Source organism: Sinohyriopsis cumingii, chromosome 11 (genome assembly GCF_028554795.1).
Source record: "Sinohyriopsis cumingii isolate HCF-2022 chromosome 11, ASM2855479v2, whole genome shotgun sequence".
Taxonomy (NCBI): Eukaryota; Metazoa; Mollusca; class Bivalvia; order Unionida; family Unionidae; genus Sinohyriopsis; species Sinohyriopsis cumingii.
In genome coordinates, this window is record NC_142971.1 from 33,588,851 (window position 1) to 33,604,125 (window position 15,275).

General features: G+C 37.9%; 1 protein-coding gene across 3 annotated transcripts in view; it reads right to left on the reverse strand.

The window, feature by feature from the left end:
• The window catches only part of LOC149787884 (acylamino-acid-releasing enzyme-like), an 81,422-nt gene that overhangs the window by 21,270 nt on the left and 44,877 nt on the right, over positions 1–15,275 (reverse strand). For all 3 annotated transcript variants that reach the window (XM_089974121.1, XM_089974120.1, XM_089974122.1), the window contains exons 15-17: positions 9,608–9,688; positions 6,355–6,435; positions 5,431–5,519 (exon numbers count right to left, since the gene is read on the reverse strand). In XM_089974121.1, coding sequence (XP_089830247.1) covers positions 5,431–5,519; positions 6,355–6,435; positions 9,608–9,688 — 251 coding nt within the window. The remainder of the gene's footprint in view (positions 1–5,430; positions 5,520–6,354; positions 6,436–9,607; positions 9,689–15,275) is intronic.

Genomic DNA, 15,275 nt, shown 5'->3' on the forward strand with positions numbered 1-15,275 from the left:
CAGACCTACATCGAATACAGGGCCACACCTACATCAAATACAGGGCCAGACCTACATCAAATACAGGGTCAGACCTACATTGAATACAGGGCCTGACCTACATCAAATACAGGGCCAGATCAACATTGAATACAGGGCCAGACCTACATCAAATACAGGGCCAGACCTACATTGAATACACAGCCAGACCTACATTGAATACACAGCCAGACCTACATCAAATACAGGGCCAGATCTACATCAAATACAGGGCCAGACCTACATCAAATACAGGGCCAGATCTGCATTGAATACAGGGCCAGACATACATCAAATACAGGGCCAGACCTACATTGAATACAGGGCCAGACCTACATTGAATACATGGCCAGACATACATTGAATACAGGGCCAGACCTTCATCGAATACAGGGCCAGACCTACATCAAATACAGGGCCAGACCTACATCGAATACAGGGCCAGACCTACATTGAATACAGGGCCAGATCTATATCAAATACAGGGCCAGACCTACATCAAATAGAGGGCCAGATCTACACTGAATACAGGGCCAGACCTACATCAAATACAGGGCCAGATCTACATTGAATACAGGGCCAGACCTACATCAAATACAGGGCCAGATCAACATTGAATACATGGCCAGACCTACATCAAATACAGGGCCAGATCTACATCAAATACAGGGCCAGACCTACATTGAATACACAGCCAGATCTACATTGAATACACAGCCAGACCTACATCAAATTCAGGGCCAGATCTACATCAAATACAGGGTCAGACCTACATCAAATACAGGGCCAGATCTGCATTGAATACAGGGCCAGACCTACATTGAATACATGGCCAGACATACATTGAATACAGGGCCAGACCTTCATCGAATACAGGGTCACACCTACATCAAATACAGGGCCAGACCTACATTGAATACAGGGCCAGACCTACATCAAATACAGGGCCAGACATACATTGAATACATGGCCAGACATACACTGAATACGGGGCCAGATCAACATCAAATACAGGGCCAGACCTACATTGAATACACAGCCAGACCTACATCAAATACAGGGCCAGATCAGCACTGAATACAGGGCCAGACTACCATCAAATACAGGGCCAGATCTACATCAAATACAGGGCCAGACCTACATTGAATACACAGCCAGACCTACATCAAATACAGGGCCAGATCAACATTGAATACATGTCCAGACCTACATTGAATACAAGGCCAGACCTACATCAAATACAGGGCCAGATCAACATTGAATACATGGCCAGACCTACATTGAATACAAGGCCAGACCTACATCAAATACAGGGCCAGACATACATTGAATACAGGGCCAGAAATACATCAAATATGGGGACAGACTTACGTCAAATACAGAGCCAGACCTGCATCAAACACTGGGCCTGACCTACATCAAATACAGGGCCAGATCAACATTGAATACATGGCCAGACCTACATTGAATACAGGGCCAGACATACATCGAATACTGGGCCAAACCTACATTGAATACATGGCCAGAACTACACTGAATACATGGCCAGACCTACATTGAATACAGGGCCAGACCTACATCAAATACAGGGCCAGATCTACACCGAATACAGGGCCAGACCTACATTGAATACAGGGCCACACCTACATCAAATACAGGGCCAGATCTACATCAAATACAGGGCCAGACCTACATCAAATAGAGGGCCAGATCTACATTGAATACAGGGCCAGACCTACATCAAATACAGGGCCAGATCTACACTGAATACAGGGCCAGACCTACATCAAATACAGGGCCAGATCTACATCAAATACAGGGCCAGACCTACATTGAATACATGGCCAGACCTACATTGAATACAGAGCCAGACCTACATCGAATAGTGGGCCAAACCTACATTGAATACAGGGCCAGACCTACATCAAATACAGGGCCAGACATACATTGAATACAAGGCCAGACCTACATCGAATACAGGGCCACACCTACATCAAATACAGGGCCACACCTACATCAAATACAGGCCCAGACCTACATTGAATACAGGGCCAGACCTACATCAAATACAGGGCCAGATCAACATTGAATACAGGGCCAGACCTACATCAAATACAGGGCCAGATCTACATCAAATACAGGGCCAGACCTACATTAAATACAGGGCCAGATCTGCATTGAATACAGGGCCAGACCTACATCAAATACAGGGCCAGACCTACATTGAATACAGGGCCAGACCTACATTGAATACATGGCCAGACATACATTGAATACAGGGCCAGACCTACATCGAATACAGGGCCACACCTACATCAAATACAGGGCCAGACCTACATCGAATACAGGGCCAGACATACATTGAATACAGGGCCAGACCTACATCAAATACAGGGCCAGACATACATTGAATACATGGCCAGACATACACTGAATACGGGGCCAGATCAACATCAAATAGAGGGCCAGACCTACATTGAATACACAGCCAGACCTACATCGAATACAGGGCCAGATCTACATTGAATACACAGCCAGACCTACATCAAATACAGGGCCAGATCTACATCAAATATAGGGCCAGGTCTACATTGAATACAGGGCCAGACCTACATCAAATACAGGGCCAGATCTACATTGAATACAGGGCCAGACCTACATCAAATACAGGGCCAGACCTACATCAAATACAGGGCCAGATCTACACTGAATACAGGGCCAGACCTACATCAAATACAGGGCCAGACCTACATTGAATACATGGCCAGACGTACATTGAATACAGGGCCACACCTACATCAAATACAGGGCCAGACCTACATCAAATACAGGGTCAGACCTACATTGAATACAGGGCCAGACCTACATCAAATACAGGGCCAGATCAACATTGAATACAGGGCCAGACCTACATCAAATACAGGGCCAGACCTACATTGAATACACAGCCAGACCTACATTGAATACACAGCCAGACCTACATCAAATACAGGGCCAGATCTACATCAAATACAGGGCCAGACCTACATCAAATACAGGGCCAGATCTGCATTGAATACAGGGCCAGACCTACATTGAATACAGGGCAAGACCTACATTGAATACATGGCCAGACATACATTGAATACAGGGCCAGACCTTCATCGAATACAGGGCCACACCTACATCAAATACAGGGCCAGACCTACATCGAATACAGGGCCAGACCTACATTGAATACAGGGCCAGACCTATATCAAATACAGGGCCAGACCTACATCAAATAGAGGGCCAGATCTACACTGAATACAGGGCCAGACCTACATCAAATACAGGGCCAGATCTACATTGAATACAGGGCCAGACCTACATCAAATACAGGGCCAGATCAACATTGAATACATGGCCAGACCTACATCAAATACAGGGCCAGATCTACATCAAATACAGGGCCAGACCTACATTGAATACACAGCCAGACCTACATTGAATACACAGCCAGACCTACATCAAATTCAGGGCCAGATCTACATCAAATACAGGGTCAGACCTACATCAAATACAGGGCCAGATCTGCATTGAATACAGGGCCAGACCTACATCAAATACAGGGCCAGACCTACATTGAATACATGGCCAGACATACATTGAATACAGGGCCAGACCTTCATCGAATACAGGGCCACACCTACATCAAATACAGGGCCAGACCTACATCGAATACAGGGCCACACCTACATTGAATACAGGGCCAGACCTACATCAAATACAGGGCCAGACATACATTGAATACATGGCCAGACATACACTGAATACGGGGCCAGATCAACATCAAATACAGGGCCAGACCTACATTGAATACACAGCCAGACCTACATCGAATACAGGGCCAGATCTACATTGAATACAGGGCCACACCTACATCAAATACAGGGCCAGATCTACATCAAATACAGGGCCAGGTCTACATTGAACACAGGGCCAGACCTACATCAAATACAGGGCCAGATCTACATCAAATACAGGGCCAGATCTACAATGAATACAGAGCCAGACCTACATCGAATACAGGGCCAGACCTACATCAAATACAGGGCCAGATCTACATCAAATACAGGGCCAGACCTACATCAAATACAGGGCCAGATCTACACTGAATACAGGGCCAGACCTACATCAAATACAGGGCCAGATCTACATTGAATACAGGGCCAGACCTACATCAAATACAGGGCCAGATCTACATTGAATACATGGCCAGATCTACATCAAATACAGGGCCAGACCTACATCGAATACAGGGCCAGACCTACATTGAATACAGGGCCAGACCTACATTGAATACATGGCCAGACCTATATCAAATACAGGGCCAGACCTACATCAAATAGAGGGCCAGATCTACACTGAATACAGGGCCAGACCTACATCAAATACAGGGCCAGATCTACATTGAATACAGGGCCAGACCTATATCAAATACAGGGCCAGACCTACAATTTCAATTAAACTTCTACCATGATGAATGTAACATATCTAGATTATAAGATGATGTATTCATTCCTGAATAAATATAACTGTGCAAAGCATTGACACTGACAACATAATACACCAGCACTGACACTGATAACATAATACACCATCACTGACACTGATAACATAATACACCAGCACTGACACTGACAACATAATACACCAGCATGACACTGACAACATAATACACCAGCATGACACTGACAACATAATACACCAGCATTGACACTGATAACATAATACACCATCACTGACACTGATAACATAATACACCATCACTGACACTGATAACATAATACACCAGCATGACACTGATAACATAATACACCAGCATGACACTGATAACATAATACACCAGCATGACACTGATAACATAATACACCATCATTGACACTGATAACATAATACACCAGCATTGACACTGACAACATAATACACCAGCATGACACTGATAACATAATACACCAGCATGACACTGACAACATAATACACCAGCATTGACACTGATAACATAATACACCAGCATTGACACTGATAACATAATACACCAGCATGACACTGACAACATAATACACCAGCATTGACACTGATAACATAATACACCAGCATTGACACTGATAACATAATACACCAGCAGATCATAGTCTACCCTGTTTGCTTGAAATTAATTGTACAAAAAAAAACAAAAAAAAACAAAACAAAGCCTGATCTAACAGCACTTAATGCAATGCCACTTCTGGGTCTGCTGTTTGCAGCTGTTGGCTGTTATTTACAAATACATTAATTTCATCCTATATACAAGCCATGTTGCAAACTAGCTCAAACCCACTATCTAGAGCTAGGAGAATTCTTACTCATAAATACCATTCCCATAAAATAAGATTGAAGTTCTGACTTCACCTGAACATCTTTGACATCCTGGTCACCAACATTTCCTAGCAGGGAGAACACACTGTCATCACCAAAACCTAATGAGCCACGGTAATTCACTGAAATTAGTAATGTGTACAAATTATGACTTCCTGGCACATTATGGGCTAAGGAAATTCCAAGATTAGCTGATATGCAGAGACCCTTATGAAACAGGAATGATATAATCTATATGCTGGATCTACGAACTTACAAGTAAGACTGATAAACATTATGTTTTATGATATTCCAATGCTAAATACAATAACACTATCCCCTGCATAAATTTTAATAAATATGTGCAAACATCAGGAAATCTATGTAAAAACATTCTTAAATAATGCTCAACAATTGCTAAGGAAATGTATACAGAGAATTCATTAAATAGCACTGTCGAGTTAGCACATATTATTTTATGTTATACATCATATAATATTTTAAAGTAACTATAATTTATGATATACCAGTAGTCAATTTTGCCACCTAAATCTATCCCTTTATTCAAGTTGTTTTAGTTACTATAGTTACTATAAATATTGGAATGTATGTGCCAGTTATGCTTTGCAAAGATGGCCAGAGCTGCAAAATCAGAGTCCTAAAATTGTAATACTATAAAATGATGCTAACAATATTAAATTTTGATGGTATAGTGAACAGTACATTATACACCCACCCTGTTTAATATATATGACTGTCTCTGAGGATTACGGACTAATGGGTCTCAATGAGCACATTGATTAGTGTGTGATCTTAAATGATACTTAATGGGTGGACAGACAGATGGAAATGGTGGTTACTTTAGACTTCTGGATCTCGATACAGGGCCCTACTTAATTATTCAACAGCTATAACAATACTGTATATTTTTAGTAAATTAACAGAGCATAAAAGCAGAAAAGTCAAACCCATACAAACCCATAAGCACAGAGAAGCCACTCTGACAAAATAAGGCAGCATACAGCATGAAATCTGTGGTAAAAACTGAGTGAGGCCCACCTGAAATAAACAGTACCAATACCTAATAAAACATTTATTATTTTTCTGCCTCTGTATTATTATTAACAATGATTCTGTACAATGTGGTGTCTCCATAATGAACTATGCTCGACTGTACATGCCATGCCATATGCCATTGTGTATTACTATCATAAAGTTTAATAGTGTTCCTTCTGTATAATGCAATATCCCACTGTATATTACCAGCATAAAGTTTAAGTGTTCCCTCTGTATAATGCCACACCCCACTATATTACCAGCATCAAGGTTAATAGTTTTCCCCTCTGTATAATGCTGCTGCTGGGCACCATATAAGCAATATGTGTTACAAAGTGAGAGCCTTACATTGCGGTATACTCCAACAAGGTTGTGTCCTTAACAGCAGAAAAAAGTTAAGAGTCCTTCGATGGGACTGATGCTTTGCTAACCAAAAAAGAACTTCCAGGAATACAAGAGAAGTAAATTTTAGTCTTTTTAACTGCCGAGTATTGAAACCATCTCTGATACTGCTCAGAAACTCCAAAATACTAAATGGGAGTAACAAAACTATGTTCTTATGTTTGAATTATCATGTTCAAAAGACATGTGTCTAATTGGCACTATTTTCATTCAGGACCAACTAGATATCACTGCAAGTCTTTTAATGAAAAAACTTGTATTGTTAAAGCCATCTGTTGTAGAGAAGTCATGATAAGATTTTCAAGATGGCCACCATGTTGACCATACTGTATGTCAAATCAACATTTAGAACCAACTAAACAGGATAAGATGTTTTCTGGTGAAAACCACATTTAGCTATGGCCATCTGTTTCGGATTAATAGTGATAACAAGATTCGGCAGATATGTTGAAGGTCAGATCATCACAATTTTCAATTAGTAGCAAGTAGCCATCATAAGTCTTTTGGTGAAAACCCCATATCATAACTGCCATATTTCCAGACAACTGAAAAAAACTTTGTGGTTAAGATTCCTGAAAACTGTGATTTGCAAAACACAACAATATCAAGGGTTCTGAAATGCCAAAATTGTTTTACGTGTGACATGGCATGTTATGGCAGGTATGCCATCCAGATATGACCATCCATTTAGGAGTAGTGACATGTTTTTCATCATGGCCATATTGGATGTTAGATTGGTACCATTTTCATTTACGACCCACTAAACATTGTCTTAAGTCTTTAAATGAAAACCTCATGTCAATATGACCATCCATCCAGAAAGAGTATTGATAATATGATTTTTAAAATGGCCATCTTAGCAGCCATGTTGACTGTTTGAGGGCATGTCTGATAGGCACCATTTTCACCTAGAACCAACAGTACATCACAACTCTTCTTGTGAAAATCACAAGATAGTAAATTGAAAATTGTAAAGCTTTTCTTCTCAATTACCATTATTTATTGTTATTGTAGATTGCCAAAGACAAGATGACATGCTTAATGATGCCACATGGCTCATATGATATGTACTGTCTTGAAGTGAAACAAGTACTTTTTTCTAACTTTACAGGTAGGATAATGAATGAAAAAGAGGCATTACCATCATAATCAAGAGTTTAATCCTCAACTAATGAGTGATCATTCAACTCTACGGTACCTAACAAATGCATACTAGCTTATTTCAGTGTTGATATGGAAAGAATCTAAATAAAAAGAGCTACGAATTAGGATTCTGAAAGTATTTATGACAGAAACATTTTGGTACCAAGAGTAAGAATACACATATGATAGTCTTAAAGCAATCATAGTGAGAGGCTCCATAGGGGTTTGTGTTGCACACATGCCAAGGAAGATTACATAACAGGCAAGTAGCAACATACAAGTCAGTGTGATTAATTGTTAATAATATAAATTGTGGGATTTCTTTGACAGGTGTGTTTGGAAGTAAAAGGCAGCCATCTAGATTCTGTTAAAAGCACACCTGATGTACCAAAAAACTGAGTACACACCATCAATGTGTGTCTTCTACTATTGTTTAGTTGTTGTACAAAGCAAAGTGGTGTATCAGCAGTAGAGAGTTGAACAGTAACTACTGGAATGCCTAATCCTCAGGGATAATGGGTTTGTTTTGTTGCACAATGCCAATGAATTTACTATTCCATACTGACTCTAATGTATTGTTTAATGAGATTAGGTAGTGGTCATTGTTATAACTGACATACATGCGTGAATGATGTACACATTGACAACCAATCATATTTCTGTTCACTGAATCAAGCTACCAGTAGTAAAAAAAATAAACAATAATAAATAATTATTCAATACAAACTGATAACCAACCAACCATGAAAATATTATAGGATGAAGTATAAATAGGGAATTGCCAAATCCTTTTGAAAGTGCTGTATCAGCAATGCCATGGATGGCACTGAGGATGATGCCATATTTGATTCAGACAATGATGAGAAGGACACTATCAGAAGATTCTAATGACAATGATGAAGTCTACGATGACAGCTTGCCCATAACGGAAGCCAACTGTTTGGCAATTCAGATAATAAGCCAGATTTTGAAGGATTCTAAGTGAAAGAAGCATTATAATTCAGGATTTTAGTATGAGGATTTTATTATTTAAATTAAGACTTAACATTTAAGATTAATCATTTTTAGCTTTGTTTTTGACTTTCAATATCCACATTAACTTTCATTTTCATTAGGTTTGATGATAATATTTTAATAATGTGATTTGCTTAAATAAATGCGTTTTTAGCTCACTTTGTGCATCTTGTGATGTAGTGAAGGAATTATGGATCGGCTTATGTGCGGGTCAAAAACTTTTTAATGGTTTTATCTATTCAGTTTGGGAAGAGGTGGCTTATATGCAAATGAGCTTATACACGAGTGTATATGGTATATCCTGATTAGCCACAATTCTGAAAATAGGTGGGGTGGGTGACTGGCTTAGTTTTTATTCCTTTACATCCTTTAAATGACCTATGAATTAAATTTTTGAAGGCTGCCATTTTTGTGTCCATACTAAACACTGAAAATAGCATATCTGCATTTACCCAAAGATTTTTCAGGATTAATTTTAAGAAATTATGCCAATAAAACATTGGAGACATTCAGGAAGAATGCATGAAAACAGGAGGAAACAATGCCTTTATCTAAGAGAAAGAAGGCTCTAACCACTGTGTTAAAATCTAGGATAAAGATTTTAGAGTAAACTCACCATGAGGGAACACAACCAGAGATCCTGAGGACTGTTCAGCTTTGGCTGGTTTGATAAAAACACTTTCATAATCTAATGCATCTGTGAAAAAGAAGCAATATCATGTAAGATTAGCATTAAAAATGTCTTAGGCCTTCATGTCAAGCCCACAATGGAAGCAGTCATGTAAAATGTATGACATGAAACAAGGTCTAAAGGTGAGTGTGCATGCTGCAAAAGGAAGTGTCTTTGCTTTAAAATGATTCCTCACAAGTATCAACAAAATAATCCAACAAGGGGTTTAGTACATGGAAGTAAAAATAAGAAAAATTAATTTTACCAAAAACCTAAAACAATATGACTATGACCATGAACACAAGGTAAAAGCAACATGCAAGCATGTCACAGGATGAATTGCACAAGTTTCATAATGATTCCTACAAAGTATGGACAAAATCCATCAAGGGGTTTAGAAAATAAAAGCCAATAAAATAAAACTTGAACCAAAACCTAAATGCAAATTTTTCCAAGGTCAAAAGGGCAAGCATACATGCTCTAGAATGAATTGTCTTAGATTCATAATGATTCACTGTAAGTATGAACAGAATCCATTGCGGGGTTTAGGAAATACAAGCAAACTAAGCAGTTTTAGCAAAAATACCCTAACAAAATTTCATATGCAACTATTCTATGAATGTCACCTTGGCAACAAGGTGAAAAGAGCACACCAATATGATATGCCATAGAATGATTTTTTTATGTTAGCTTTTTAATGATTCAACATGCATATGAGCAAAATTTATAAAAGTGTCTGGAGATATATGCACATAAAATTGCTTTAATATAAACTTAATTCAAATTTTCTATGACAATGACCTTGACTCCTTCATCAAATGGACAAGCGAGCATGAAGCAAAATTAACTGTCTTAGATTCACTGTGATTTATCCAGTAGATGACAAAGTCCAAAGTGGGGTTTAGGAAACAAGTGAAAAGGCCCTAAAGTGAACTTTTTCTACTTGTGCCTCTTTCCAAAATCTCCATGCAAAATCTTATACTTACATTTCTTTTTAAGCCTGGTTAGCAATATTATATGACATTCTCTAGAAAAGAAGTACTATGTTTATCACCAAACAATTTGTCAACTTTAAGATTTAATCAACTGGATGTTTTACCAACCAACAGAAGCTACACCTGTTTCTGATGCATTTGGTTAAACTTTGCTACAATTGAATAACAGGTCATATTCTGTATTAACAGCTCGGGCTAATTCTTCCAAATTCTGCAAGCAAAGTTCTTATATACAGACCTGTAATCCAAGGATCACAGGTTCAATACCTTCCCAAGCCAACCAGAACTGGTTGTCTTGGTGTGTTTTGTGAAAGGCATTTAGCATGAAACAGAAAATAATGTGTTAAAAGTGCCATTGAATTAAACCAAAATAAATCTAACTAGTCATCACAAAACTCCAATTGGTCTGAAGTAAAATATAAAAACAACCTGAAATTTAAACAAAAACATGGATTATATAAACATATTTTGATATTTCCAGATTTGTGTTTAATTTGTCAGTTCTGGCTAGTACTATTACATGTTAGTCAAACAGGTGCTTACCTTTTAATGCCCTGTACACTAAATATCCATTAAACACTAATTAGCTATGTTCAGATAATTAACATGGCTACCTGTCACATCAGTGTGCAAGTCATTGTCTATTTTGATGTGTTTATTTAAGGCAGTATGTATGGACAATAGAAAAAATTCTAAGCGTTGCATATCCTGATAGAGTCTTTTTTTGTTTGATTAGAAATCATTTGATTACAAGGACCCCAAGACAGTGGTAACTATTATCCGCTAGATCCGAGACTTGTTTCTAAACAGGAAATACTAGTAAGTCATTTTTATATTTCTATGTATGTGGCTACTGATCAATATAGTACTGAAATAAATGTTTATATTTTATAAAATTATATTTAATGCTGTTTGAAGTGCATTTTAACCCACTTAAACCCATGAGCCAGTTGAGTATAAGTGTATTAGCTATCACCATTATTGATCAAAGGGCCATAAGAAAAAAGGGATTTATATTAAACTGAACTTTACATTACTCAATTCATTTTAGGAAAGCTTTTAATATTTTTCCTCAAAAGATTAACAAATAATGTGAAAGGATGACAGTTTGTTGACAAATTATTCATAATATAACAAATAAGAATAGCGTGCAGGAAAAATATCAACATCATCCATTGCTAATAATAGCAATGCTACAATGAGCTGCCATTACTTCTTGGGAAAAGGCTCAGAAGTCACTGGCGTATTGTCCATTTAGGACTCAGCTAAAAGCTTGAGCTTGATCTGTCCTTGCAAAATGGTCGAGCTGTTTGTTCTACTTGAGATTTCAAGTTAACAGTGTAATCTGCTGGTATATTATGCAATGACAGATCTGGTTGTATACTATTTATAGTCAGGTACACATTATATGCAAACAAATGCAGTATCCATAACCACTCCTTCACTCAGTCATCTAATACAAGATGGCAAAATTGTCCAAGCCATACCTTACAGATGAATCCATATTTTCAAAGCTACCTGATCATCTTAAGACTGCTGACACGTATATGTGGTTCTAATGGTGCAAATTTAAAAAGTAAGGCGTCAGTAGAAAGATTAAAATAGTAAAACCACTTTGTATATCAGTAAATCTGGAAACAATATGTATTGTAAAACTTTGTCAAAAAATAGCTGACAATGTGGCACTGCATCACTGGGATAGTTATATTATCACATGGGGGGGGGAGGGGCAGAGTTTCTGGCTGCATATTGTGGATTCTACTACCAGATAGGTTTATGTTCAGCAACTCAGAAATGGCATTACATCTGCAGATTTGTTAAAATTCCAAGTTTATTCTAATGGTGAAATCTCTATCCTTAGCAGAAATGCAACATGGTCTATTCACAAACTCACATATGCACAAGGCATAATTACATAGTCTTTACTTTGTTTTTGGGGGCCCCCGAGTGGCCGAGTGGTCTAAAGCGCTCTCCGTTACGGATCGCTGTCATCTCACCTCTGTCTGCGTGGGTTCAAGTCTAGGATTCAACCAATGTGGCTATGTGAGAAAGCTTGCCAGTAACTTCTCGTGGGTTGGTGGTTCTTCCTGGGGTTTTCCTGGGTTCTTCCTCCACTATTAATACTGGCCACCATGCATAGCTTATCGTGTGCTGAAAAATGGCGTTAAACCCCACAACAACTTTGTTTTCAAGTATAGAGATAATACAAATATTTAAGTGTTTAATACTTAAGTTTCACTTTTTATCCAAGAACTTTACACATAATGATAAAAAGAACAGTAGAGTGAAACTAATTAAAAACAATAGTGCTGTAAATGGTACATAGTACATCTGCCATGTGGCAGCTGCATTATTATTTAAAAACAACAATGCTGTAAATAGTATATTATACACCTACCTAACATTATTATACCTTTTATATGTAAAACCCTGTTTCATTTCTAGGATATTAGACTTTACAAATCCAACATCAGTAGGTATCATCATGGTCTCAAATCCAAGCCATCCACAACATTTTGTCAAGGTAAAAGAGACAAAATTCAAGTCAATTTGTAAAACCATTTTCTTTCAGTCTTGGTGACCTCTCATCTATTAGCCCCAAAAGTTATTGATTTCTTTCTTGTCTCAAATGCAAGCCATTAACAAGTCTGGTCATGGTTTGTGGCATAGGACTTCAGTTATTTTACTTTCCTTCTTGGAGTCATTTTAATCTGGATTTTGACCTTAATGTGTCCTACTTGTCTCAAATGCAAACTATCAACAGATTAGTGAGGCATGTAGCCCAAAACCTTGTCTCAAATGCAAACTATCTACAAGGATTAGTGAGCATTTGGCTCAGAAACTTGTCTCAAATGTAAGCTATCTACAAGGATTAGTGAGCATTTGGCTCAGAAACTTGTCTCAAATGTAAGCCATCTACAAAGATTAGTGGGCATTTGGCTCAGAAACTTGTCTCAAATGTAAGCCATCTACAAAGATTAGTGGGCATTTGGCTCAGAAACTTGTCTCAAATGTAAGCCATCTACAAAGATTAGTGAGGGATGTGGCAAAGAACTAGAGTAGTTCTGTGGAAATCTTTTAACCTTGTTTCAGTCTCTGTTCCCCTGAACTCTGACATTTTGACTCCAGATTAATAGGTGTCTTCCTCATCTCACATGCAAGCCATCCGTTAAATTTGGTAAAGTACATTATAAAGAACCAAGGACATTATGAGGAAATCATTTTTCTTGTTACATTCACTATGATTTTAAGCATCAACCTTTCGATGCCAATAATTAACATATGTCTTTCTTATGTCAGATGCAAATAAATTTACAGAGTTTGGTCCTGGTATCTGGTATACATGTAATTCTGTGGAAAATGTCTTTTTCTTTCAGTCCCTATGACCAAGACTGTTTTCCATTAGAGCCCAAAACTGACCTGTTTATTCACTACCTCAATGCAAGCTACTTCAAATTCTGGTAATGATACAATGGGCAAAAAACAACGGACTTGTGTTTGCACGGATGGACAAAATTGTAACACATTCAATTTTATTTTTTTGCTTTTGCAGAAATGAAATTTTTTGGAATGAGACATGGGTACAATTGTTTCCATATAAAAACCATTGTTTATTGGGTCTTCCGATTCATAATTGAAAGCAAGCATAAAACTGATGAAAACATACCGGACACAAACGAGTAAATTCACAATAACTGTAAAGATGAATAAGAAAATTAAATATTTGAAAGAACTTAGGTTAAATACTGTTTCAACTTTTTCTGAATATAAAATGTCAGCTAATATTTACCTACAAAGAACTATACAAAGATTACAGTCAAACATCTTGGGCAGTTTATGTGGTAAAGTGTCCATTACATGTGTATGCTGAGATGCCAACTCCTACCTTGTCTAAGTACCCAAAACTCAAAAGTGAATTTTTTTTAAATACTGTAATAATTGCTGGAAAATCTAATCAAGATGACTACAAATGCATTGCAAATTTCATTCACCTACCAGAAATATTTGTTTGGGGGGATGGTGTGTGCTAATTATATATGTTTAAATGGAACAGCCCTTACATCACATTTCAACAATAGGCAAATATTTTCTCTTGGGTTAAGGTCTGGATCCTGTTCATGTTATCATTTACAGAGCGAAAATTACAAACACCATTAAAGGTTTAAAAAAAACAACACGCCCACATCATCAATTTCAACTGTTTGTCAGGACCAATGCTGAGGTAAGCAAGACAGTAGTCTTCCCATATCCCACAGTTCTTTCGCAACAGTTTAATTTTTCATCAGGTTTCACAACACTGGACATCTGATCAGTCAATAATACTTTCTTCCAATCACCCTCAATACTCTATGTAACCTTTCGCTACATCATGAATGATTTTCCCTTTTTCAAGCATGCCTGATTTTTTTTGGTAGAGTTCTTTGCAAAAATCTCAACAATTGTAAATGTCACTGGACAGTTCCCCTTGATATACTTTGAGGCATATAAACACATTCTACATGTTGGTTGTTTCCAGCAACAACTTCCCATGGTTCACTTTTACAATCTGCAAACGTTTATTCCTGCTCTGCTTGTTTTCTAGTATGAGGTTTGTTTTCCAAATTACCGTGCTTCCAAAA